The sequence below is a fragment of the Oncorhynchus clarkii genome, chromosome 29 (assembly GCF_045791955.1).
Source record: "Oncorhynchus clarkii lewisi isolate Uvic-CL-2024 chromosome 29, UVic_Ocla_1.0, whole genome shotgun sequence".
NCBI lineage: Eukaryota > Metazoa > Chordata > Actinopteri > Salmoniformes > Salmonidae > Oncorhynchus > Oncorhynchus clarkii.
In genome coordinates, this window is record NC_092175.1 from 23,117,124 (window position 1) to 23,144,243 (window position 27,120).

The 27,120-nt window shown below is 42.1% G+C and overlaps 2 protein-coding genes across 2 annotated transcripts; one reads left to right on the forward strand and one right to left on the reverse strand.

The window, feature by feature from the left end:
- Positions 1-664: 664 nt before the first annotated feature.
- LOC139387775 (protein FAM78A-like) lies at positions 665-12,430 on the reverse strand. The gene is made up of 2 exons (XM_071134017.1): positions 12,136-12,430; positions 665-5,093 (listed from the first exon to the last, which is right to left on the reverse strand). Exons 1-2 carry the CDS (start codon positions 12,396-12,398, stop codon positions 4,568-4,570), a joined length of 789 nt encoding a protein of 262 aa, XP_070990118.1. The 5' UTR covers positions 12,399-12,430; the 3' UTR covers positions 665-4,567.
- Positions 12,431-14,640: 2,210 nt separating this feature from the next.
- On the forward strand, positions 14,641-26,199 carry LOC139387774 (inactive phospholipid phosphatase 7-like). Its single transcript, XM_071134016.1, has 2 exons — positions 14,641-15,803; positions 25,097-26,199. Exons 1-2 carry the CDS (start codon positions 15,326-15,328, stop codon positions 25,483-25,485), a joined length of 867 nt encoding a protein of 288 aa, XP_070990117.1. The 5' UTR covers positions 14,641-15,325; the 3' UTR covers positions 25,486-26,199.
- The last annotated feature ends 921 nt before the right edge of the window (positions 26,200-27,120 follow it).

Genomic DNA, 27,120 nt, shown 5'->3' on the forward strand with positions numbered 1-27,120 from the left:
TATTTAGCCGCATTTGTTGCGTCATACGTTATGTTGCTACTGTTCCAATCACATATTTGAGATCGTTCGCTGCAGGGACCACTCAACAATGATCACAAATACATGATCATATGCGTCAAAGGGTCAACAAGTATGACACTAGATTGGGGTGAATAGCCTAATTAGTCAAATACATACAGTGGTAATTGCCCATTAAAGCTCTGGCATTCTGATCAAAGCCGGGAAAATCATCTTAGCAGGGCCAGAGCAGAGGGGAAGGACGAATGCCTCTGGTCTTCAATAGGGAGTTTAATTAATACTCTCAAACTCTAAACCAAGTCTGCTTTAGTGAAAAAATAACAAGAAAATGACTGTATTTACTGATGTTAATAGATGTTATATTATGTATTCCAAAGTTGACTAATGGATATTTGACTATTGATTATGGTTAAGAAATAGTTTATAAGCAGACTTTCAAATAAGTGTCACCAACTATTTTCCTTCATAATGTATGACATGGTATCAGAGTTGATAAAAGCTAGGGTGTTGTGGGTGCTGTGTGTGAAGCATCTTGGCAAGGTGCTTTTGTAGATAGAATCACCATGTCACAGGGTGCATATTCTCCCATCACAACACTTTAGGAGACAGATGCCAGGGAACAAATAACATTTGCAAATTGTTTTAATTCATGAAAAATACCACTTTTAATTTTCAGTATTTTTTTTTTATCATTGTGCATTTTCACGGTTTTAAATATTTGCCAGTACTGTTCCATTTTCAAGTATCGAGTATCAGTGTCAATGACAAAGCACAACAAGAAAATACTGTATTTTTGTTTCAGTGCTGTGAAATATATTAGAGCCTTTTTCAGAAGACAAACCAACAAACCCAAAGAAATTAGAAATACATAGCCTATTGTGTATAATCTGCTACAGTTAGCCATGGGGCTACTCTACTGAAAACCTAGTCAGAGGTGAAGGGAGCGAAGGGTAAGATGGACAGACAAATGGAATATCCAATCAAATCATTTGTTTACATGGGGTACGCCAATGGCAAAGGATAGGAAATAATGATGGGCAATCCTGAGAGTGAGCTTGGGCCTGTATTGGTTGAACTAAAGCTACATCTTTTCTGCTGGTCTCTGAAGAGTTGCTGGACTGTTTACAGGACTCTTTTACATAAAGATCCATAGAAAAGGGGGTAGCCCTCAACTAGGAGTTGTGGGTTTAGGAAAGGAAGGTTCTACCCAGTGGCACAACCCCAGAAGGAGAAACATGAAGTCAATGAATTTCACTCATTCAATGATGTTATCGTAATCTCATAAGAACGTTTACATAAATGTCCATTTTTAAAAACAGAACTCAGTAAGTGGTGTGTTTCCAGGAAGCACTTGTACATTATGAGATGGCCTCATCAGTAGCACATAACAACACGGTCAGAATCAGAGACACATTGAGGCAATCGTCTCCTCTGTGACCTCCCTCTCGTGTGTGTGTTTTGCTGGGGGCCAATAAGCGCTGTTCACACTCAGTCCCAGTGTGATGTTGTGACGATCCGGTAGGATGCAAGGAGAGACCGTCCCCGGGGGCCTCTGTCCCTGCTGTCTTATGACAAGTGTGTGTGTGCCCCACCCCTTCTAACACTGACCTTTGCCCTCTAGCCCTAAGAGCCCATCGTATATCACTCCAGCCACCCTTGGCACAACCGAACACAGTGTATCTGAAGGGGGCTCAGTATTTCACAGCAGATATAATAATGGCAGCACTTCCAGTCCCCTCCTCCCTCAGCCTAGATGATTGAGTCCAGAGCAGGGGCTATCTCACAGAGCTGAGGGCAACGAGGGCCATCTGATTAGGCTATTATGCGGGTCCAAAATGTAATTATAACAAGGGAGAGCTGCAGTATACATACTGTATCATAGCTATCATACTGAAGATCTCATTTGGCGAGGCTATCAGTCTATCTAGTTTCCTAACCCTTTTTTAATTATGTTCAGCTGCTATACACTTGGCTGCTCTGTCTTTTCTCATCAGGCAAAGATGTCAAATTAAGGTTGATATTTGGTTGAGACGTCAACAGATTTGAGTCATTTTAAATAAACCAAACCACGAGGTAGGCTAAAATAACGAAGGAAACAATGGTGACGCAACACATTTTTGGCCAGTTGTTGGTGGCATTTGATGGTAATATTACTCTACTAAGAAAGCTTTGCCTCAAACCACAATGGCATAGCATCTTTCATAAAAAAATACCATCAGTGACAAAAGTGGAGATGCTGTTTTCTCAACCACTTCAAAATGGCAGCTTGACCCCGGTGTTACAAAACACAAACATCGGTCCCTGTTCCTTTTTTCTTAGCGCGTTGTTGTCGTTGATGATGTTATAAGGAGATAAAAAAGCCTGATGCCAAATTCTGCCCCACAGTCATCCCTCTACCACACCCCCTCCCTCCCTCCCTCCCTCCATGAGAGAGATTTCAGCCCGGGGTAAAGCTGCCGTTCCCACAGATAAATGAATGACTAGACATTGTCCCGTTTATGGAGGTATTTAGCTAGCCGGGGCTCTGCGTTATCTCTGCGAGAAGAGGGAAAAAAAGCACCGCATTTCTACACCGGTGGCTACCCCTCAAGTGGGTCTTCTATATGCCAGGCTGAGCCTCACTTTTCTACTACTGCCTGCCCTTCCTCCACACAAGGAAGATAGAGGAGAGGGTGAAGAGAGGAGGGATGGAGGAAATAGAGAGATGGATCGAGGGGAGCAGAGAGAGGAGAAAGTGGGGACAGGGTAAATGGGGAAGAACATCAGAAGTGGAGAGAGGGTGAGGGGAGCGGGGGGGACAAGGAGAGAGAATAGAGAGGGAAGGCAGTGGGATACATCCAGTTAACCTCTGCAGAGCCACCCCACACACAGGGACCCTAAAGCCAAGATTATTTGTCTCCAATAGCATTGCATGGAGGACTGCTTTCTTATTGCCCCGGGATTTGAAACACAGTCATTTCCCCTGGCTACTGCTTGCTGTGATTGCTTATTAATACCAATATTGATTAGGTGCTAGCATACCCCTCTCTTCTGACAGCTGTAGAGAGGAGAAGAAAGGCAGAGGGATGGATGGATGGGGCGAGGGAGGTGTGTGTGACAAACACTTTACAGTGGCAGGGGCCCTGAGATGGAGGGAGTGGTGATAAATCAAATAAAAGATAACATGATGAAAGAGTATTCTCTCTGTAAAGGGAGGTTGTTGACAACCCTTGCTGTCTATCTGAAAGTCAGCTGAATGTCACTCAATGGGTTTGAATGTTGTCAGAAAACCTTTTACACTGCCAAACATAACATGTGCGTTTGCATTGATGAGATGAGCATACTGGCATTGTGAAAGGGTTTGTTTGAATGAATTTTCTCTGTATGTTCTGTGGGAGTAAAGAGTTCTAGCAGTATTAGGACCCAATTTGGTTCCCTGTAACCCCGTAAATAATGCTAATTTGTTTAAAATACTATTTGTCCTGCTACAGTGGTAAATATTTCTACAAAAATGACAATTGCTGAATGTCATTACACTTTTTGGTGTTTTGTAACAGATGCCTCTTTCCATATATCAAATGGGTGTTTGGGATGCTGGAATTATTTTGGTGTGGACGAACATGTGCAGGTAGCCTACTTTTTGAAGAGATTTGTTTGACAATCAGATGAAACCATCGTGACTGGTTGTGTACATACCACATGAAAAGGTCATATATTCAACTATTTAAATGACGTGTGTTTACTATTAGACCCATAAAAACATGTCACGGTATAATTTGCACTCTGTTGTCACTGTTCCATTCCTAAATCCACACACAACAGCACCAACAATCTGGATGGAAGGAGAGACAAGACATGTCAAGGAATATTGCATTGCACATGATTAAAGGCTCAAAGTTAAAAGCGATGTAAACTTAAGGCAGCATGGATTGAATGTCTCGCATGTTTTTAAAAAAAAAGGTACTAAAACTACACGTCTCCCCGATGTGGTTCCTATTCACTATCCCTCATGTAGAGCACAGAAGAGTGCTTATTCATAAAAAGTGCACTCTCTCCAAGACCATAAATAAAAACACAACTTTGTGCATGTACCATGTACATAAACACGAACATGAATACTATGTTAATTGTTCAACCCACACACACTCCCCAACCCTCCCAAATTACAATCCCCAAAATGGAACAAAAAATGCAAAGTTTCTGTGGGTATTTTTTTGCAATGACTTCATCTAGCACAGTGAAACCCGACCCCAATTGAAGGTAGAATGGTTGCAGTTTGTTCATTCCTGTTTTTAAAGTCTGCTCCAGCTCCCACTTATAGGCAACGAGTGTCCTCTTTCTCCAAGCTGCTCTTGTCCTTGTTTCACTTTCTCTCCCTCTCTCGCTCAATTTTTTACAAAAAGCGAGAGAAGAGATCGGAAACGTAGAGGCAAATAGAGGCAAGGAGCTTGAGGGAAGGTTAAAAGGAGAAGAAAGGAAAAGGAAAGTAGATAAAAAGAGAAGAAAGGAAAAGTGAGGTGTAGGTAGAGGAGTGGGAGAAGAGAAAGAGCGTTTAACCTCCAGAGGTCAGTCAGTATTTGGGCGGGATGACCACGACGGCTTCCCCGGTCTTTGGCCGCCACATGAGCACCTGAGCGTCGTTGGCATTGGGCTTGACCATGGCGTTGGGGGGAATTGGTTCATTCTTGCCCAGGATGTGGGGCTGCTCCTGGGCCACGGGCTCACGCAGCATAGCCCTCTGGCCCAGGAGCTTGTCCGGGTCCACCTCGATGTGGAGCTGCATCCTCCAGCGGATGGTCTGCAGCACCAGGGTCTCGGCCGTGGCCTGATTGATGGCCACCAGCCAGGTGGTGAAGCTCTGGTCGCGGCGGATGCTGCTGAGCTGCGGCATGTTGCTGTCGCTCACAGGAACTCCCCACGTAACGCTGGGGTAGAAGTTGTCGTTCATGCTGACCGTGAACTTGGTGTCCTTCTTGGTGGGGCCCACAATGGTGCACGTTTCCGTGGTGTTGCCATACCAAGGGTAGTTGACGCCATCCGAGTCACTGATGGCCTGGATCTTGCCATCCCGCAGGTCAGGGAGTTCCCAGCTCGACCTGGAAGTGGAAAGGCAGGTTATAGTTATATTTAACCCGGAAGGTTAAAAAACAGAGTGAGGTTTAAAGTTCACGGCAAAATCAAAGATGGTGCCAATCACTCACATTCATATGGGATTGAAGTATCCTTGTGTGTATATATAGCTAAATCTAAACAACAGATGGTGTGAACTGTCAACGGAACTCGATTTTAGAGCACCTTTTTAATGTGAATTTTGGAAAAAGTATTCCTTTAACCTGGAAGTGGAAACAAGAAGGGGAGACTTGTTTTACATGTGGGAATCTCTCTGCATTTGGTTACTGCTTTCCTGACAAAACTTGTTTGAGAGATGTGTCAATCATAATAGGCTCTTACCCACTGTTAAATAATGGCTAGAGGATAAAGGTGGAGACTATCTCCCTGAGAGGCTCAAACAGCCTGGCTGAGTGGGTTTGTTATTGAGAATCAGGGCAGCACAATCACAGCACATACCAGGTTCCCATTGTTAACAGCCTGTCTAACCCACTCCTGTGTAGTAAGTCACTAGATGCATGTCAATGATCTCAAATGGCTTCCTTTTCTCATTTCTCACTGACCAATGATCTGTCAACACAGGATAGGTGAAAGCGATACATCCTAAGCCTATCGGGATTGCTTTGCTTCGTCCACCCTTAATTTAGATCTGAGTGAATTAAGTGACGGTGAATTTTGTAGTATTGAGATGTAGCGGGTGAAATTGTGGGACAGAGGCACCTCATAAACAATCCTGTCCGCCCACTCGGCAGGAAGAAAATTACCTTTCTCCCAGAAGTGGAGGATCAGCAGAACTGCTGTAGATAACAGTGTGATCACCAGTCACATGACAGGTCTGCATGGACATTGGTTCAGTTTCTGTATAAGCACTTTGTGACAACTGCTGATGTAAAAAGGGCTTTGTAAATCAATTTGATTTATTTATTTATTCAAAGAGGTTCTAGATTGTGATCTTTAGGCAAGCCCCCATGTGTGTGTGTGTGTGTGTGTGTGTGTGTGTGTGTTATCCATGTCCATTCTTGTCGCTACAAATCACTATCCCCTCTATCGATCTGGCTCCAAAATAACTTGAACAATCTTTACATCTATAAATATATCTCTGACAGGAGCCAAATTGTAACATCAATTTCACTGTGAAGGGCCAACTACTACAGACAATGGCCAACAAAGCACCCCCCGTATTTTTATCTTGATAACACATGGTTTCATGAGAACAGAACATGCCCCAGAGTGAGAACATTTGGCTTTTTCTTTCTCCCTCTATTGGAGGCCTAACGATACTACAAGATCTACCTACTCTTTATGGACTGTATTTTATTATAGTACTATTCTATTTTCAGTACTGTATTCAGAACCATGGGAGGTGCTCTATTGAAATAGATAGGAAGAACCCAACAGATGTGTATTTGTGCCATCTGGGGGGATAGCTGCTCTGAGAGAGAGAGAAGGACCTGTTAATACCAGTTTCATCTCTCTCGCTCTCTCGCTCACTACCCTCTCTTTTCATATTATGTTTCGTTTGCAGAGCCGAGGGACGTCTCTCTAATCTCCACACAGCATAATTGTATTTTTATTTGTTTTATTTTGTTTTTTCCATTCAGTAGCTCTTTAGGCCCAGTGTGAGAGATTAACACACACACACACAAACACACACACAAACAAACAAACACACAAACACACATCTCAGAGCAGCTATCACCTCATATGGCACAAATACTGCACACATCCTCTATTCTGGGCAGATCAATGGCCAAAGTAAATGTGCCTCTCCTATTTCATCTAAGCGACACATTTCTGCTGGTTTGGGGTTCAAAAGAAGAATGCCCCGGTACTCTGATTTGTAAGAGGGCACAACAAAACCTATTCCCCCTCAGGAGACTAAAAATATTTGGCATGGGTCCTCAGATCTTCAAAAGGTTCTACAGCTGTAAAATCAAGAGCATCCTGACTGGTTGCATCACTACCTTGTATGGCGACTGCTCGGCCTCCAACCGCAAGGCACTACAGAGGGTAGTGCGAACAGCCCAGTACATCACTGGGGCCAAGCTTCCTGCCATCCAGGACCTCTACACGAGGCGGAGTCAGAGGAAGGCCCTGAACATTTTCAAAGACTCCAGCCACCCTGTTCCTAGACTGTTCTCTCTGCTACCACATGGCAAGTGGTACCGGAGCACCAAGTCTAGGTCCAAGAGGCTTATTAACAGCTTCTACCCCCAAGCTAAGACTTAAGACACACCATCTAATCAAACGGCTACCCAGACTATTTGCATTGCCCCCCCACCTTTACACCACTGCTACTCTCTGCTGTCATCTATGCATAGTCACTTTAATAACTCTACCTACATAACCACCTAAAATTTGTTCACCATCTACAGTTGAAGTCGGAAGTTTACATACACCTTAGCCAAGTACATTTAAACTCAGTTTTTCACAATTCCTGACATCACCGCTTTATATTAAAGAATGTGTCATGTCAGAATAATAGTAGAGAGAATTATTTAAGCTTTTATTTCTTTCATCACATTCCCAGTAGGTCAGAAGTTTACATACACTCAATTAGTATTTGGTAGCATTGCCTTTAAATTGTTTAACTTGGGTCAAACTTTTCAGGTAGCCTTCCACAATAAGTTGGGTGAATTGTGGCCCATTCCTCCTGACAGAGCTGGTGTAACTGAGTCAGGTTTGTAGGCCTCCTTGCTTGCACATGTTTTTCAGTTCTGCCCACACATTTTCTATAGGATTGAGGTCAGGGCTTTGTGATGGCCACTCCAATACCTTGACTTTGTTGTCCTTAAGCCATTTTGCCACAACTTTGGAAGTATGCTTGGGGTCATTGTCCATTTGGAAGACCCATTTGCGACCAAGCTTTGACTTTCTGACTGATGTCTTGAGATGTTGCTTCAAGATATCCACCTAATTTTCCTCCCTCATGATGCAATCTATTTTGTGAAGTGCACCAGACCCTCCTGCAGCAAAGCACCCCACAACAAGAAGCTGCCACCCCCGTGCTTCACGGTTGGGATAGTGTTCTTCGGCTTACAAGTCTCCCCCTTTTTCCTCCAAAGATAACGATGGCCATTATGGCCAAACAGTTATATTTTTGTTTCATCAGACCAGAGGACATTTCTCCAAAAAGTATGATCTTTGTCCCCATGTGCAGTTGCAAACCGTAGTCTGGCTTTTTTATTGCGGTTTTGGAGCAGTGGCTTCTTCCTTGCTGAGCGGTATGTCGATATAGGACTAGTTTTACTGTGGATATAGATACTTTTGTACCTGTTTCCTCCAGCATCTTCACAAGGTCCTTCTTTGACACCACAGTACGTTCATCTGTAGGAGACAGAACGGGTCTCCTTCCTGAGCAGTATGACGGCTGCGTGGTCCCATGGTGTTTATACTTGCGTACTATTGTTTGTACAGATGAACGTGGTACCTTCAGGCATTTGGAAATTGTTCCGAAGGATGAACCAGACTTGTGGAGGTTTACAATTGTTTCTGAGGTCTTGGCTGATTTCTTTTGATTTCCCCATGATGTCAAGCAAAGAGGCACTGAGTTTGAAGGTAGGCCTTGAAATACATCCACAGGTACACCTCCAAATGACTTAAATGATTTCAATTAGCCTATCAGAAGCTTCTAAGGCAATTAAATAATTTTCTGGAATTTTCCAAGCTGTTTAAAGGCATAGTCAGCTTAGTGTATGTAAACTTCTGACCAAATGGAATTGTGATACAGTGAATTCTAAGTGAAATAATCTGTCTGTAAACAATTGTTGGAAAAATTACTTGTGTCATGCACAAAGTAGATGTCCTAACCGACTTCTCAAAACTATAGTTTGATATTAACAAGACATTTGTGGAGTGGTTGAAAAACGAGTTTTAATGACTCCAACCTAAGTGTATGTAAACTTCCGACTTCAACTGTACATACTACCTCAACTAACCGGTGCCCCTGCACATTGACTCTGTATCAGTACCTCCCTGTATATAGTCTCGCTATTGTTATTTTACTGCTGCTCTTTAAATACTTGTTACTTTTATCTCGTATTCTTATTGTTGGTTAGGTAAGTAAGCATTTCACTGTAAGGTTGTTGTATTCGGCGCATGTGACTAATAAAATGTAATTTGACATAGCCAGACTAGGGCAAGGGGAGGAGGTTATGTTGGGGATTGTAATATTGGGACAGTGTGTGTAATCTTTGACATGCAGACCCGAAACATCCCATGCTGCAACGGGTGTAGATAAACCCTCTGCATTCTGGATATACAGTTCCTTCAGAAAGTATTCACTTCCGATGGTGCAGCGGTCTAAGGCACTGCAACTCCGTGCAAGAGGCGTCACTGCAGTCCCTGGTTTGAATCCAGGCTGCATCACATCTGGCTGTGATTGGGAGTCCCATAGGGCGGCACACAATTGGCCCAGCGTCGTCCGGATTTGGCCGGGTTAGGCCGTCATTATCAATAAGAATTTGTTCTTAACTGGCTTGCGTGGTTAAATAAATAAAATAAAAATTCACACCCCTTGTTACGACTCCCACGGAAGGTGGCTCCCTTGCCTGTTCGGGCGGTGCTCGGCGGTCTACTATCCGCCGCCGATCCCTTTTTCCTTTTCTGTTCGTTTGGTCTTATTAGTTGCACCTGTTCCTTATTGTGTTTCTTGATTTGGTCTATTTAAGCCTGTTAGGCCTGCCTAGGTTTGTGCGGGATTGTTATTCTGTGAGTTTGTGGATGTTCGATTGTATTTTATTTTTCCGGACATTTTGGGTCCTGTGCATGCGCCAGTTGATGCGCCTTGTGTTTTTGGCGTGACAGTTTCTTCCTGGTAATAAAATGTACATTTATTTGAACCCTCCGCGCCTGACTCCAAACCCACTGTTCTTAAATGACTCTGACACCCCTTGACTTTTTCCACATTCTGTTGTGTTACAGCCTAAATATAAAATGGATTAAACTGAGATGTTGTGTGTAACTGGCCTACACACAATACCCCATAATGTCATAGTGAAATTATGTTTTTAGAAATGTTTACAAATTAACAAAAAATGAACACCTGAAATGTATTGAGTCATTAAGTATTCAACCCCTTTGTTATGGCAAGCCTAAATAAGTTCAGGAGTAAAAATGTGCTTAACAAGTCACATAAGTTGCATGGCCTCACTCTGTGTGCAATAATAGTGTTTAGCATGATTTTTGAATGACTACCTCATCTCTGTTACCCACTCATACAATTGTCTGTAAGGTCCCTCAGTCGCGCAGTGAATTTCAAACATTGATTCAACAGCTGTAATCGCTGCCAAAGGTATGTACTTACTCAGGGGTGTGAATACTTATGTAAATTAGATATTTCTGTATTTAATTTTCCAAACATTTGCAAAAAATGTCCAAAAACATATTTTCACTTTGTCATTATGGGGTATTGTGTGTAGAACGGCAAGGAATAAAAATAAGAATCCATTTTGAATTCAGGCCGTAACACAACAAAATGTGAAATAAGTCAATGGGTATGAATACTTTCTGAAGGCACTATACGTCAACTTATGGTCCCCTGCCACAGGATGTGGGACGAACTGAATTTGTGTAAGTCACAGACATCTGTCAATAGACAGGGGGAAGTCAATTTGAGCTAACTGCCTGAGCTCACTTTAACTCATTTCGTAATATTTGGAAAATAATGTGATTTCTCATACCATACAGCTTCTGTTGACTCCAGTAGCCTACCTAACAATGAAACCCAGCTTGAATGGATCAATTTAACAGAGTGTTTATGAAAGCCTTGGCTTTAGAGAAAATTGTGGACTCAGTCCTTGCCCACCACCGCTCTATAGAATCCAACAGTGCTAAAGCGTACTGCATCTTCAAGGACACTATCACCTCTCTATGCACCAGAGACAGTGAATTGATACACTATATATGCAAACAGCCGATTCTGGGTTTGGCGGATGCCAGGAGAATAGTACCTGCCCGAATGCATAGTGTCAACAGTAAAGTTTGATGGAGGAGGAATAATGGTCTGGGGCTGTTGATTCGGACTAGGCCCCTTAGTTCAGGTGAAGGGAAATCTAAATGCTACAGCATACAATGACATTCTAGACGATTCTTTACAATTTTGTGGCAACAGTTTGTAGAAGGCCATTTCCTGTTTCAGCATGATAATGCCCCTGTGCACAAAGCGAGGTCCATACAGAAATGGTTTGCCGAGATCAGTGTCGAAGAGCTTGACTGGCCTGCAAAGAGCCCTGACCTCAACCTCATCAAACACCTTTGGTATGGATTGGGACTGCGAGCCAGGCCTAATTGCCCAACATCAGTGCTCGACCTCACAACTGCTCTTGTGGCTAAATGGAAGCAAGCAATGTTCCAAAACCAACTCAATAATAAAAAAGCTGTTCTTAATGTTTTGTACACTCACGTATGTATTACATTTCTATCAAAAAGGCTAAAAGTTACCTATTAATATTTGAGGGTTTGAATGATATAGGGACATAAGGTTTATCCCCATGGACATGGGATATAAAAGTGGATTTTTGTAAAGTCTTGATGGTTTGGTTTTTTTCAATCTAATAATTGATTTGATTTCGCAAAAGCATGGATTTGCAATATGAATAAAAATGTGCCTTGGCTTTTCTGCCTTTCCTAATTTCCACAAACTTTTCTCGAACTTTTCTCCGGAAATAATCATGACGCAAGTGTGTTCCAGCATCGAGGTACGGTAGACTGTTGACGTTCTGAAGTTAGCCCTCCAATCTCCAAAAATATCTTGGAGGTGTCAAAGCCCCAGCGCCATTGAGAGGTGAATATGAAAAATGAAGTAGATTACGCATGGCAGGTATGGTCTGGAATTTTAATTCAGGGTTATTTATATTAGGTCTTAGTCTACTCAAATGTGATTGCCTCTGCACATGATCAAACTGTAGCCCTAAGTAGCCTAGTCCCATCACCTGCACCGTTGGTGAGCTTGAAGTAGACCTAGACCTACATTTCACATGATTGTTTACGTTCCCTTGTAATGTGAGTTGAGTTTAGGTTTATACTCACATCCCTTTGGTTCCATATTTGTTGTAGAACTCCATGTGGTTGCATGCTTGAATCCAGCCAACAGTCCACGTCTCTTTACCGGCCACCTGCGGCACTAATACTCGAGCAGAGGCTCGGAAGTGCGGTGTTCGATAGCGCAGAACCACGTTGGATGACTCGTCGATGCTGGTTGGATTGGAGTCGATGGAGGAGTTCACCTCGAGAACGATGATACTTTCACGGAAACACTTGGGCTTACACCTGATACTCTGGATACAGCCCATTGCATTAAATAGCAACACAATCCACAACAACGTCCTGAGATCTGGAGGAGAAAGACGCATGGGAAACAGCAACTAATTCACAATTGCATCCATATTTTCAATAGTTAAAAAATACAAAAAAAACGAAAAAGGGTGGCACTGGCAAATGGCCACTCCACTGTTCTCCGTTGAGAATGACTAGACTATCACTTTGCTGACATGTTCATAAAAACCATGCATTTTTCAACCAGTTCTGTATTCCAACACTATGAAGAAAAATGTAGTGTTTTACTCAATAATGGAACTGTTGTGAATACATTCACAGCAGTATGCTTTCTGCTTTTCGTTAGCGATCCGCTCACATCACCAAAAAAGGGCCGATGCAACTTTCTTTTCCGTGTCTTGAAGCTTCCTCCATCAATAGAAGTGCCTATTCAGATGTTTGTGCTGTATGATCTGTTTCACCCCCACAAGAAGCTTGAGGTCGCCCGCGATCACTGGCAACTTGCGACCATCGGAGATGTACACCAGAAAAGATTCACATTTAGGCCTACTTTGTGATCTAATAAAGCAGACGAAATAGCTAATTGTGACGCATAATTTACAAAAACTGCTAACGTAACATTTCGACGTCATATTGGCGGAGCTCAGCGCCTCTCATCTGTGAGCCTATTCATTTCCACTTTCATTATCCTCCTGAGTGTGCGTAAAATCAACTTTCCCTCGGATACGCATTCTGTTTTCCATAAGCCACCAGTTCGGTCACTGGTGAAAGGTTTTTATTCCCCAAAAATATTTTTGTGTGGATAAGAGGTCCGCAGCCAGCAACGGCTTGCATTGAGCAACGTCTTAATTATGTAACAATAAACGATTAACACTTAATGCCACAGTAATAAGCCCCCTTTCACTGACCCCAGTGTTACGACAATTATAACAATGTCACATCAAAAATACGTTACGACTAAATGAGGTGCACACCTCATGAGGAGCATGTACATAATAAATAACCCATCTAGAATAAGTTGCTGAAGGTCTTTACTTACAACATACACACAGCCCGCGTGCAATCCTATAATAACTCTATGCACAGGGATTATATGAGAGATAAGAATAAATATTGCTGTCCGTACCCGAAGTCGACGAACATTTTAGACATGGTATGCAAAAGGCAATAGGGCAAGTGAAACGGTTAGCTTAAAATTAAACAATTGGACGTAGTATCATTGCAAAACGCCTGTTGTAGCATAAACCCAATATATTCTATTTAAAAGAAATAGAGGTTCACCACACTTTTGAACAATGCAAGGCAAGACCGTCTTTTTGACTTGTCCCCTCAAGACAGTTTATTGGACTGCCCTATATGCGTGCGCACGTGGTTTGAGTGGTAATTCCGTTCTCTTCCCAGTTGGTTCCTTTCTCTTTTATTGTTACGATCAATTGCAAGGTCCAGTAGTGGTACCATTTCAATGTACAGTTATTTCATCGTCGGTTATTATAATGAACACCGCGCAACATTCAAAGGCAACCAGGTCAACTTTCCCCTCTCCGTTTGGATCCCTATCTTCTTGTAGATCAACTAATAAAAACCTATTTTAATTCTAATCATGGAATGTCCGATAACCCAACCAGGCTCCCTCCTCGATTCCTGTCCTTTGGGTATAATTTAGTCCCAATTCCAGAACAGACTGTTATTTCTCTGCGCTTGTCCCATTGCGGCCACAGCAGGTTCACCCTCCCGCTTTGGTCTATTTCAGCAGCTTGAGCTGCAGCTCCTTTTAAGTAGCCTACCTTTCAGACGACACTTCCCCTCGCCATTGCAAGCATTCTGGGAAATGTAGTGATGGGCTTTTTTGCTATATTTATTAAATTACATATAATTCAGGCTATAATAGGCCTACTTCTATCAGTCAAAGTGAAATGAATAGCCCTAATGTAATTGAATATTTTTGAGCGATGTTATAGGCTATAGGCTATAGCTCACATCAATTTTTATGAATTACCAATTATAAAATATAAATTGGTGAATATTCAATAACAAAATAAATTATGTAAATGTAGGCCTACTTTGAATGCTCCTGAGAAAACCCCTTTTATTTTCTATAGGATAAAGTACGTTTTCATAATTTAATGTTTGTTATTTTCCTTTCTTCTATTTTGGTTCGTGCTGAGAGCGTCTCTGTCGCTGTCCATTTAAGCACCTTGGAGAACTCCCATCTGGAAGAGCGCGTCCGTAGAAGAGCGCGGTGGAAGTGGGATTGTGCGTAGGCTACGTCATGTCCACGGAAAATGACTGACGATCGAAAAAAAGAGCTCTCATCTTTTGTAAATACTGAATGACTCGCCGAGCTGACTATGGATGCTTGTTCCTTGATTGACTTTAATAGTATCGGGGCTACAGTCTATCTGTCTAACTAAGAATTCCTTGACGCGTTCTCCAAATTCCAATCGTGTTCCAAACGAGAGGGATCTGAACGATAGCCCATTCTTATACATTGGCCTGGTAAGACGATAACAAAAATGTGTCTTTGTCGTTGAGCATAACAGACAAAGTAAAACCAGTGTATTTAGTTTCTACCGTTCAGGATCAAAACAAAACATTATGCCATTCCATGTTAGTTGCTGATGGTCGTATATTTTAGTTTATGACATGTTAAAAGCTGATGATGTTTCACTTTAGATTGTAACTCGTTTGATTGGCCCAGGCAGATGCCAGTCAAGCCTCTTTGTGCCTGCATGGATCCGGTTGTAGGCTTAACACAGCAGCATGGGCAGCGCGCATTCCAACCGGCCTAAATATATCTGGTAGGGACGCAGTGGGGGAAGGAGAGGGCGACAGGGCTTAGCTCTGGATATTTAGGCTTCGTGGTTAAAACGAGAAATTGACCTTCTGAAACGTACGTAGTACAGTAACTTTTTTCACCAAGGAGGCGAAGTGGGGCCAACCCAAAATGCCCGCAATTCCGAGTTCTAGGTCCAGGACGCGGGATCGGAACAACGTCCTGAGCAGACCCGAGTTCATGTCCCTGAACCAGCCCCTTTGGAGCGGCAACTCGGAGAGCCAGGGAAACTCAAGGCGACCTGGTCAACCCAAACACCAAGCAAATCTGCCGTGCGACCCGCAGGAACCTACTGACAATGCCAACAAGGATCGGAAAGAGCCCACGAAACTGCCCGAGGAGGACTGTATCCAGCTGAACCCTTCCTTCAAGGGGATAGCGATGAGCTCCCTCCTCGCCATTGACATTTGTCTGTCCAAGCGTCTGGGGGTCTGCGCCTATACGTCGTCGTCTTGGGGCACGGTTCGTTCCATGGTCACCCTACTTGCGTTCACGGGGCACGGCATCACGTGGATCATTGGCACTATCGTGTGTCTGACAAGGAGTAATACGCAGGCGGGACAAGAGGTCTTGGTCAATCTATTACTTGGTAAATGCACGCCTCACTCTACCCAAAACACATAGTGTAATAATTCAGTTATTTAATTGTACATGTATGATTCAGCTCTTATTTAATGGTTTTGTTATTATGCTATAGTGTGTCTATCAATGTATGCATTTTTAATAGGTATAGGCTAGGCAGTCTACTGATATGATCACATCTCTACTTCATTATCCCAGGGCCTGTATTAGGCCTATATAACCCATGTCAATAGGCTAATATTTATGCCATGAAATGTTAACTTGTTAATGCTTCTCACTAAAATATGTCATTGTCCACCAGAATTTAAAGCATCCCATGGTAGAGGATCAGAAGCAGGTAATTAGGAAATCCCTTCATGGTCCCTCTCTCCTTCACCCAGCACAGAAGCAGGCCTGGAGAACAGGTGCTAGGCTCCACATATCACAAGTTTACTTTGGACTAAAGAACTATAAGTAGACATTTTACCAAGCCAGGGGCCTACATCGAAAGACTCAGTGAAGTCATTATCATCAGTGTCAAGCATAGCACTTCTTATCCCCACTATGGCAGTTGGTACAACATCTACAGTAGAATAATTTTCCAAAGTACCTTATTTAAGTAAATATACTTGATTATCCTTACTTCCTTAATAGGTGTTTTCCCTACATTAGATATAGTAATGCGAATGTAACAGATTTCTCTAACTAGCGGTGAATGGAATCAACCTACAGTTGAAGTCGGAAGTTTACACAGTAAACTTAGGTTGGAGTCAATAAAACTCGTTTTTCAATCACTCCACAAATGTCTTGTTAACAAACTATAGATTTGGCAAGTCAGTTAGGACATCTACTTTGTGCATGTCACAAGTCATTCTCCAACAATTATTTACAGACAGATTATTTCACTTAACTCCCTGTATCACAATTCCAGTTAGTCAGAAGTTTACATACACTAAGTTGACTGTGCCTTTCAACAGCTTGGAAAATTCCAGAAAATGATGGATTGGTGTTCCGTCAATGGGACAGTTGTAAATCATGCAGCGCGTTTTGTCAAGATCACAGATTTTAGAGAAACAACAAATGTCGGTACATACAGTGTGGCAAAAAAGTATTTAGTCAGCCACCAATTGTGCAAGTTCTCTCACTTAAAAAGATGAGAGAGGCCTGTAATCTTCATCATAGGTACACTTCAACTATGACAGACAAAATTAGAAAAACAAATCCAGAAAATCACATTGTAGGATTTTTTATGAATTTATTTGCAAATTATGGTGGAAAATAAGTATTTGGTCACCTACAAACAAGCAAGATTTCTGGCTCTCACAGACCTGTAACTTCTTCTTTAAGAGGCTCCCCTGTCCTCCAATCATTACCTGTATTAATGGCACCTGTTTGAACTTGTTATCAGTATAAAATACACCTGTCCACAACCTCAAACAGTCACACTCCAAACTCCACTATGGCCAAGACCAAAGAGCTGTCAAAGGACACCAGAAACAAAATTGTAGACCTGCACCAGGCTGGGAAGACTGAATCTGTAATAGGTAAGCAGCTTGGTTTGAAGAAATCAACTGTGGGAGCAATTATTAGGAAATGGAAGACATACAAGACCACTGATAATCTCCCTCGATCTGGGGCTCCACGCAAGATCTCACCCCGTGGGGCCAAAATGATCACAAGAACGGTGAGCAAAAATCCCAGAATCACACGGGGGGACCTAGTGAATGACCTGCAGAGAGCTGGGACCAAAGTAAAAAAGCCTACCATCAGTAACACACTACGCCGCCAGGGACTCAAATCCTGCAGTGCCAGACGTGTCCCCCTGCTTAAGCCAGTACATGTCCAGTCTGAAGTTTGCTAGAGAGCATTTGGATGATCCAGAAGAAGATTGGAAGAATGTCATATGGTCAGATGAAACCAAAATATAACTTTTTGGTAAAAACTAAACTCGTTGTGTTTGGAGGACAAAGAATGCTGAGTTGCATCCAAAGAACACCATACCTACTGTGAAGCATGGGGGTGGAAACATCCTGCTTTGGGGCTGTTTTTTCTGCAAAGGGACCAGGACGACTGATCCGTGTAAAGGAAAGAATGAATGGGGCCATGTATCGTGAGATTTTGAGTGAAAACCTCCTTCCATCAGCAAGGGCATTGAAGATGAAACATGGCTGGGTCTTTCAGCATGACAATGATCCCAAACACACCGCCCGGGCAACGAAGGAGTGGCCTAGCCAGTCTCCAGATCTCAACCCCATCGAAAATCTTTGGAGGGAGATGAAAGTCTGTGTTGCCCAGCAACAGCCCCAAAACATCACTGCTGTAGAGGAGATCTGCATGGAGGAATGGGCCAAAATACCAGCAACAGTGTGTGAAAACCTTGTGAAGACTTACAGAAAACATTTGACCTCTGTCATTGCCAACAAAGGTTATATAACAAAGTATTGAGATAAACTTTTGTTATTGACCAAATACTTATTTTCCACCATAATTTGCAAATATATTCATAAAAAATCCTACAATGTGATTTTCTGGATTTTTTTTCTCATTTTGATGAAAATTACAGGCCACTCTCATCTTTTTAAGTGGGAGAACTTGCACAATTGGTGGCTGACTAAATACTTTTTTGCCCCACTGTATAAGTGTCTTATATTGGCAGAAAGCTTAAATTCGTGTTAATTTAACTGCACTCTCCAATTTACAGTAGCTATTACTGCGAAAAAATGCCATGCTATTGTTTGAGGAGCGCTCCTAACAACAAAACACCTTTTTCCCCATGATAGGTTTGATAAATTCACCTCTGAAGGTGAAATGTGTACTTACATTCCGAAATCTTGCTCTGATTTATCATCTAAAGGGTCCCAGAGGTAACAGGTAGTGTCGTTTTGTTAGATAAAATCATTTTTCATATCTTAAAAAGGTCCATATAGCATGCACGATCGATTTTGTATTTACACTCGTTCAATTTGCAAAGAAAGGAATCTGTGAAACTCTCACCCTAAACATTGTTTCAACAACTCAAATCACATTTGTATGTATTCCTCAGAGATTCTAGAAGGTAACAAGACTTCACTATGTCATTAGGGGTGTAGTATATCCTATAGGACACCATATTTGGTCAGAGAGCGACTCCTTCATGGCTCGCTGATGACGCAGGCGGCCATCACTTGACCGACTGTATCTTGACCAATCAGGGTCAAACAAAGCTAGCTAGACTGTATCTAGACCAATCAGGGTCAAACAAAGCTAGCTAGATAGCCAATGATCTGGCTTTACGGGAGTATCCGGAAACCATGTATATGTCGTAAAATGTAGCTATCCTTTCAATTTAGGACAACAATTATACGGATTTTCAGAGTTATGAAGTTATGAAAATGGGTTGTTTTGCAAATGTTGAACTTATAATATGGCTACTAATACATGTAAAGCTAAATCAAAGTCCAAGTATACAGATCTGACAATATTCTTGCAGAAAACTTTCATATGAATGCGAATGTCTCCTTCACGATTTGCCCAAATGTGCCTGGCGACTTCACACTAAAAGTCTTGTAGTTCACTCATACTTCAAGTTCTCCATCTGGAACTTTGCACAAACACTGCTGTCATCTTGTGGACGCTATCATAATTACAATGAAAGTGATAGCTAGAACTGTGCCCTTTCTCTCGCATTTCAAAGATGGCGGAAGAAAAATACTTGTTGTTTTTTTCTTTGTATTTTCTGCTACCAGATCTATTGTGTTATATTCTCCTACATTCAATTCACATTTCCACAAACGTCAAAGTTGGCTTTCAAATGGTAGCAAGAATATGCTTATCCTTGCTTCAGGGCCTGAGCTACAGGCAGTTAGATTTGGGTATGTAATTTAGGCGAAAATAAAAAAGAAGGGGGCTATCCCTAACAAGTTTTAAACAGCTTGGAAAATTCCAGAAAAGGATGCCATGGCTTTAGAAGCTTCTGATAGGCTAATTGACATCATTTGAATCAATTGGAGGTGTACCTGTAGATGTATTTCAAGGCCTACCTTCAAACTCATGGAAAAATCAAAAGAAATCATCCAAGACCTCAGAAAAAAATGTAGACCTCCACAAGTCTGGTTCATCCTTGGGAGCAATTTCCAAATGCCTGAAGGTACCACGCTCATCTGTACAAACAATAGTACGCAGGTATAAACACCATGGGACCACGCAGTCTTCAAACAGTCTTCATACAAAGTTGTGGCAAAATGGCTTAAGGACAACAAAGGCAAGGTATTGGAGTGGCCATCACAAAGCCCTGACCTCAATCCTATAGAAGATTTGTGGACAGAACTGAAAAAGCGTGTGCGAGGCCTACAAACCTGACTCGGTTCCACCAGCTCTGTCAGGAGGAATGGGCCAAAATTCACCCAACTTTTTTTGTGGGAAGCTTGTGGAAGGCTACCCGAAACATTTGACCCAAGTTAACCAATTTAAAGGCAATGCTACCACATACTAATTGAGTGTATGTAAACTTCTGACCCACTGGAATGTGATGAAGAAATTAAAGCTGAAATAAATCATTCACTCTACTATTATTCTGACATGTCACATTCTTTAAAGTAAAGTGGTGATTCTAACTGACCAGGACAGGGAATTTTTACTAGGATTAAATGTCAGGAATTGTGAAAAATTGAGTTTAATGTATTTGGCTAAGGTGTATGTAAACTCCTGACTTCAACTGTAGATGGTGAACTAATTTTATGAGGTTATTTTGACACATGTCTGTGAAGGAAACCAGCAAGCTATACCCCAGACTGATAGTGTCAATTTATGCATTTCTCAGAACAAATTGGGGCCACTGTGCAGATATTTTCTTTTGGGGGGGGGGGGGTGCGTGTGTGTGAGAGAGAGAGACTTCAAAAGTACTATACACACATTGTTCCCATTCAGCTATGTGCCACTGAAACTAAGCAGTGTTGGTCCTGGTCGATCCCTGGATGGGAGACCAGATGCTGCTGGAAGTGGTGTTGGAGGTCCAGTAGGAGGCACTCTTTTCTCTGGTCTAAAATAATATCCCAATGCCCCAGTGCAGTGATTGGGGACATTGCCCTGTGTATGGTGCTGTCTTTTCCGGATGGGACGTTAAACGGGTATTCCTCACTCTCTGTGGGCTTCCAATATGGGCTGGTTCATACCAGTGAATTCACCATGTCCCTTTTGACACCTGAAATCTTGAGGGATTTTATTGTTACTCCTGTGCTGGATGCCTGGTTGCTTTGGGCTGATGTGTGTGAGAGGGTTGTGTGTGTTATACCAGTAGCGTGATTACTCAGAAAAACACTGCAAATCTGTGGACTAAATCTATATTGTGTTCAGTCTATAATCTGTTTAATTTGGTCAAATTTGGGCTATTGTGTTTGTAGCAATGTTCAGGTCATTGTTCAGGTTATTAATAGTGATCCTTGATAGGATAGGGAACCACCGTGTTTAAACAAGCATCCTGATTAAGGCAGCTGTGAATGCAGTATCATTCACAAAAGCATCTCTATCTCGCTTCATTTTGCCTTCAGGTTGAGATCCGGTGACTGTGCTGGCCACTCCATTATAGACGGAATACCAGCTGACTGCTTCTTCCCTAAATAGCTATTGCATAGTTTGGAACTGTGCTTTGGGTCATTGTCCTGTTGTGGGAGGAAATTGGCTGTTCAACTCTCCCACTTTACCACCACCAAAGCACCCCCAGGCCATCACATTACCCCCACCATGCTTGACAGATGGCGTCAAGCACTCCTCCAGCATCTTCATTTTTTCCTCGTCTCACGAATGTTCTTTGTGATCCGAACACCTCAAACTTAGATTTGTCTGTCCATAACACTTTTTTCCAATCTTCCTCTGTCCAGTGTCTGTGTTATTTTTCCCATCTTATTGCCCAGTCTGAGATGGCTTTTTCTTTGCAACTCTGCGTAGAAGGCCAGCATCCCGGAGTTGCCTCTTCACTTTTGACGTTGAGACTGGTGTTTTGCGGGTACTATTTAATGAAGCTGCCAGTTGAGGACTTGTAAGGCATCTGTTTCTCAAACTAGGCACTCTAATGTACTTGTCCTCTTGCTCAGGTGTGCACCGGGGTCTCCCACTCCTCTTTCTATTCTGGTTAGAGCCAGTTTGCACTGTTCTGTGAAGGGAGTAGTACACAGCGTTGTACGAGATCTTCAGTTTCTTGGCAATTTATCGCATGGAATAGCCTTAATTTCTCAGAACAAGAATAGACTCACAAGTTTGAGATGAAAGTTCTTTGTTTCTTGCCGTTTTGAGCTTGTAATCAAACTCAAATGCTGATGCTTCAGATACTCAACTAGTCTAAAGAAGGCCAGTTTTATTGCTTCTTTAATCAGGACAACAGTTTTCAGCTGTGCTAACATAATTGCAAAGGGGTTTTCTAATGATCAATTAGCCTTTTAAAATGATAAACTTGGATTAGCTAACACAACGTGCCATTGGAACACAGGAGTGATGGTTGCTGATAATGGGTCTCTGTGCGCCTATGTCGATATTCCATTAAAAATCAGACATTTCCAGCTACAATAGTCATTTACAACATTAACAATGTCTACACTGTATTTCTGATCAATTTGATGTTATTTTAATGGACAAAACACTTGTTTTTCTTTCAAAAACAAGGGCATTTCTAAGTGACCCCAAACTTTTGAACAGTAGTGTACATATTTTTAGCTTGGAAGTGCATCATAGATAACATTGACTCTAGGCTGGTGAAATCCGTGGCTTGGCTCTCCTCCTCCCTCACCTTCAGTAGTGCTGAGGTGGGCTATATCAGGGGGCAGAGCACCATTGACTTTCATTGGCAGCTCAGCACTGTGCCCCCACTGTCCCAGAATGACCCAAAGGTACCTCATACTCACTTCCATGATGTCCACTCTCCTCTCTCTACCTTCTTTCAATTTCCTTTTTCATCCTTCCATCCTTAACTCCTTCCTTTCTTCCTATCTTTCCTTCCTTCATTTCCAACATCTCACCCTCTCTCATTCCATGCTTCCAACCTCCTTCATTCCACCAAGTGCACATACAGTAAGCCAAAGCTGAACTATAAGCTAGGTGCTCTCAGTTCTGTGCTAGCTTCCAGACCTATTTAGAGAGTAACTGGACTGCTAGCCTGATAATGTGGCCGATTGGGATGCCATAGCACAGAGGCTTATACATTCTGATCACACACAGGGAAGAGAGAGGGGATGTAGCGATGCGCACCTGTTCCACAAACTCTTGGCTCTTCTTAACCTTTTACTAAAGTGGGCTAAATCAGGGTCACACAGAGTGTTTCTTGGTAGTCTGAAACAAATCTACTTTGAAACAAACATACACTTCACACACATGGTTATGGCCTTTCAAAAAAGAAGACACCTGTACATGTCGGATATAGAGTTGGAATGCATTCAATTTTGAGTTTATATACACTACCGGTCAAACCTTTTAGAAAAACTATTCATTCAAGTATTTTTCTTTATTTAGAACATTTTCTACATTGTAGAATAATAGTGAAGACATCAAAACTATTAAATAGCACAATAGGACAAACAAATCGAAAATATATTTTATATTTAAGATTTTTCAAATATCCACCCTTTGCCTTGATGACAGCTTTGCACACTCTTGGCATTCTCTCAACCAACTTCACTTGGAGTGCTTTTCCAACAGTCTTGAAGGAGTTCCCACATATGCTGAGCACTTGTTGGCTACTTTTCCTTCACTCTACGGTCCAACTCATCCCAAACCATCTCAATTTGGTTGAGGTCGGAGGATTGTGGAGGCCAGGTCATCTGATGCAGCACTCCATCTCTCTCCTTCTTGGTCAAATAGCCCTTACACAGCCTGGAGGTGTGTTTGGTCATTGTCCTGTTGAAAAACAAATGATAGTCCCACTAAGCACAAAACAGATGGGATGGCGTATTACTGCAGAATGCTGTGGTAGCCATGCTGGTTAAGTGTGCCTTGAATTCTAAATAAATCACAGACAGTGTCACCAGCAAAGCACCCCCACACTATAACACCTCCTCCTCTGCGCTTTACGGTGAGAAATACATATGCGGAGATCATTTGTTCACCCACACCGCTTCTCAAAGACACGGCGGTTGGAACCAAAAAACTCAAATTTGGACTCCAGACCAAAGAACAAATTTCCACCAGTCTAATGTCCATTGCTCGTGTTTCTTGGCCCAAGCAATTATCTTCTTATTATTGGTGTCCTTTAGTAGTGGTTTCTTTGCAGCAATTCTACCATGAAGGCCTGAGTCACGCATTCTCTTCTGAACAGTTGATGTTGAGATGTGTCTGTTACTTGAAGTTTGTGAAGCATTTATTTGGGCTGCTATTTCTGAGGCTGGTAACTCTAATGAACTTATCCTCTGCAGCAGAAGTAACTCTGGGGCTTCCTTTCCTGAGGCTGTCCTCATGAGAGCCAGTTTCATCAAAACGCTTGATGGTTTTTGCGACCGCACTTGAACAAACTTTCAAAGTTCTTGAAATGTTCCATATTGACTCATCTTCATGTCTTAAAGTAATGATGTACTGTCGTTTCTTTTTGCTTATTTGAGCGGTTCTTGCCTTAGCCATATTTGGTAAAAGACCAAGTCTATATTATCTTCTGTAAACGCCCCTAACTTGTCACAACACAGCCGATTGGCTCAAACCGATTGGCTCAAAAAATGTATTCCACAAATAACTTTTAAGAAGCCACACCTGTTAATTGAAATGCATTCCAATTGACTGCCCCATGAAGCTGGTAGAGAATGCCAAGAGTGTGCAAAGCCGTCATCAAGGCAAAGGGTGGCTATTTGAAGAATCTCAAATATAAAATATATATTTATTTAACACTTTTTTGGTTACTACATTATTCCATATATGTTATTTCATAGTTTTGATGTCTTCACTAGAAAATAGTAAAAATAAAGAAAAACTCTTGAATGAGTACTTTTGACTGGTAGTGTACATCACAGAAGACTGAAATAAAACAAAACTTTGACATAGAAACACCAGATTTTCTGCAGATTAAAAAAATTAAATAATGTTTATTAATTATGAAATTATGAAAAATATGAATAACATTCCACCATGAGGCCACAAGGTCATTTGACTGCAGGAAAGGGCTACCAGCCACTGTGTCATTGCTGGGGTACCGCCTGGCCTGCCTCATTGCTTCATTACTGATGCTTTGCCCTATAACAGATATAGAGCAAATTACATGAACTATAAGCTAATTGGTCTCCATGGGTTTTTGACTGGAGATAGTGTGTGTTGTGGTTTACTGACCTTAATTTATTTAGTTTGGCTGTTTCATCCAACATCTTCTCTCCTCAGCCCTCCTGCTTGACGTCATGACAGTGGCCGGAGTCCAGAAGCTGATCAAACGCAAAGGACCCTGGGAGATAAGTCCGGGATTCCTGGACTACTGTGTCATGGATGTGTACTCCTTCCCAGCGGCCCACGCCAGCCGCGCCGCCATGGTGTCCAAGTTCTTGCTTTCCCACCTGGTCTTGGCCGTCCCTCTTCGCATCCTGCTGGTGCTCTGGGCCTTCCTGGTGGGTATGTCCCGGGTGCTGTTGGGTAGACACCACCTGACCGACATGGCGTGCGGCTTCGCCCTGGGCCTTCTGCACTTCAGCCTGGTGGAGACAGTGTGGCTGTCGTCCAGCACCTGTCAAACTCTCATCTCTATAGGGACCCTCAGCTGGAGCTCCTTCTACTGAACACAGGGCCAGGAGTTCTTCCTGATGTGATCTGAGTTTTCCCTGATCAAGGCCTACTGTCAAAGGCTGCATTAGACCTACGTATAGGCTTTATCTTGATTTCCTTTCAATTATGTTGTTTGTATTTTTCTGCTGGAAACTCTCATTTGTTTAAACTACACATTTTTGAGAAACAGGTGGACTGGACTCCAAATGTGAATAGATTTTTGCTGTCTTTGTGCTGTATGTGTTAAACAAAAACATGATTGTTGTCTTGAAGATCAGGGATTTTGCTACAAGGTTAAATATTTATCCTATCCAAAGATAGTTTTGATTAGTTTAAGGCAAGCTGTTTCATCATAGATCTGTATGTTGTATATTCCACATTGTTTGCCTTCTCTGCTGCAATCTAAGCATTAACCAAGCAGATAGACACAGTTAGTTTATGGTGCTGATTTCATGCCTCACTGAGTAACTGAAAAACGTCTGTGTGAAGTCAACTACAGTGCATCAGGCTTGGGGTTACCATTGATACTGTGACATATGTGTGTGTATATGGGTGATTGTGTGTGTGCATATGTGTTACGCTCGTCGTTGGAAGGAGTAGACCAAGGTGCGGCGTGGTAGGCGTACATCTTTCTTTTATTGATGACACTGAAAAAACAACAAATACAAAACGAAACGCACAGTTCTGTAGGGCTGGAAAGCAACAGTACAAAAACGAGATCCCACAAACTAAGGGAAAAAAGGCTGCCTAAGTATGATCCCCAATCCGAGACAACGATAGACAGCTGCCTCTGATTGGGAACCATACCCGGCCAACAAAGAAATAGACAACATAGATTGCCCACCCTAGTCACACCCTGACCTAACCAAATAGAGAATTAAAAGATCTCTAAGGTCAGGGCATGACAATATGTCTGTGTGTGTTTGTATGCCTCCATGCAAGATTTCTTATGTGTGTACCTTTGTGAGTCAAACGTAATGTCTTTTGGAGGGTAAAAGTCACTGAGTAAACCTTTGCTGGGTAAAGTCCGGAATGTTCACTGGCATGTACAAAAAATGAATTATACCCAATATCAAAGGCTTTTTACCTACTGTATGCCTTCATGTATTTCATTTATTGGTCTTCTGCTATGTCTTTTTTTGTTTCTTTTTTTTTGTGATATTATGGACTTGGCAACCAAACTATTTAAGCTGTAGCCTTTTTGCTTTCAGATTGTGTATATGTGTGTGTGTGTGTGTGTGTGTGTGTGTGTGTGTGTGTATATGTAATATTGCATTAGTGCAAGTCAGCATGTTTTGTTTTGTACAAGGATGACAAGAAAGTAATCTTTTCATGCAGTGTTTGAATTTATCCAGTCTAATTTGCTAAATTAAGAAGATGGCTGGATAGTCTTTATAAGATGTGGACTTCTGAAAAAGTGGTATGTCTTTCCTGCGTTGTTTATGCATGCCCATTAATATACAATTTGCCATGACTTATGGTATATTGTTGTGTGTGTGTGTGTGTGTGTGTGTGTGTGTGTGTGTGTGTGTGTGTGTGTGTGTGTGTGTGTGTGTGTGTGTGTGTGTGTGTGTGTGTGTGTGTGTGAGCGTGTGAGCGTGCGTGCGTGTGACATTAATTTTTTTATTGTGGTGGATGCTTTTCAGAAC

Bases quoted from the DNA above. Each gene is read 5' to 3' on its own strand.
- LOC139387775 (XM_071134017.1), bottom strand. From the start codon at position 12,398: ATGGGCTGTATCCAGAGTATCAGGTGTAAGCCCAAGTGTTTCCGTGAA. The intron at 5,094-12,135 runs GTGAGTATAAAC...TTCCACTTCCAG, and splicing joins AAATATGGAACCAAAGGGAT to GTCGAGCTGGGAACTCCCTG.
- LOC139387774 (XM_071134016.1), top strand. From the start codon at position 15,326: ATGCCCGCAATTCCGAGTTCTAGGTCCAGGACGCGGGATCGGAACAAC. The intron at 15,804-25,096 runs GTAAATGCACGC...TTCTCTCCTCAG, and splicing joins CTTGGTCAATCTATTACTTG to CCCTCCTGCTTGACGTCATG.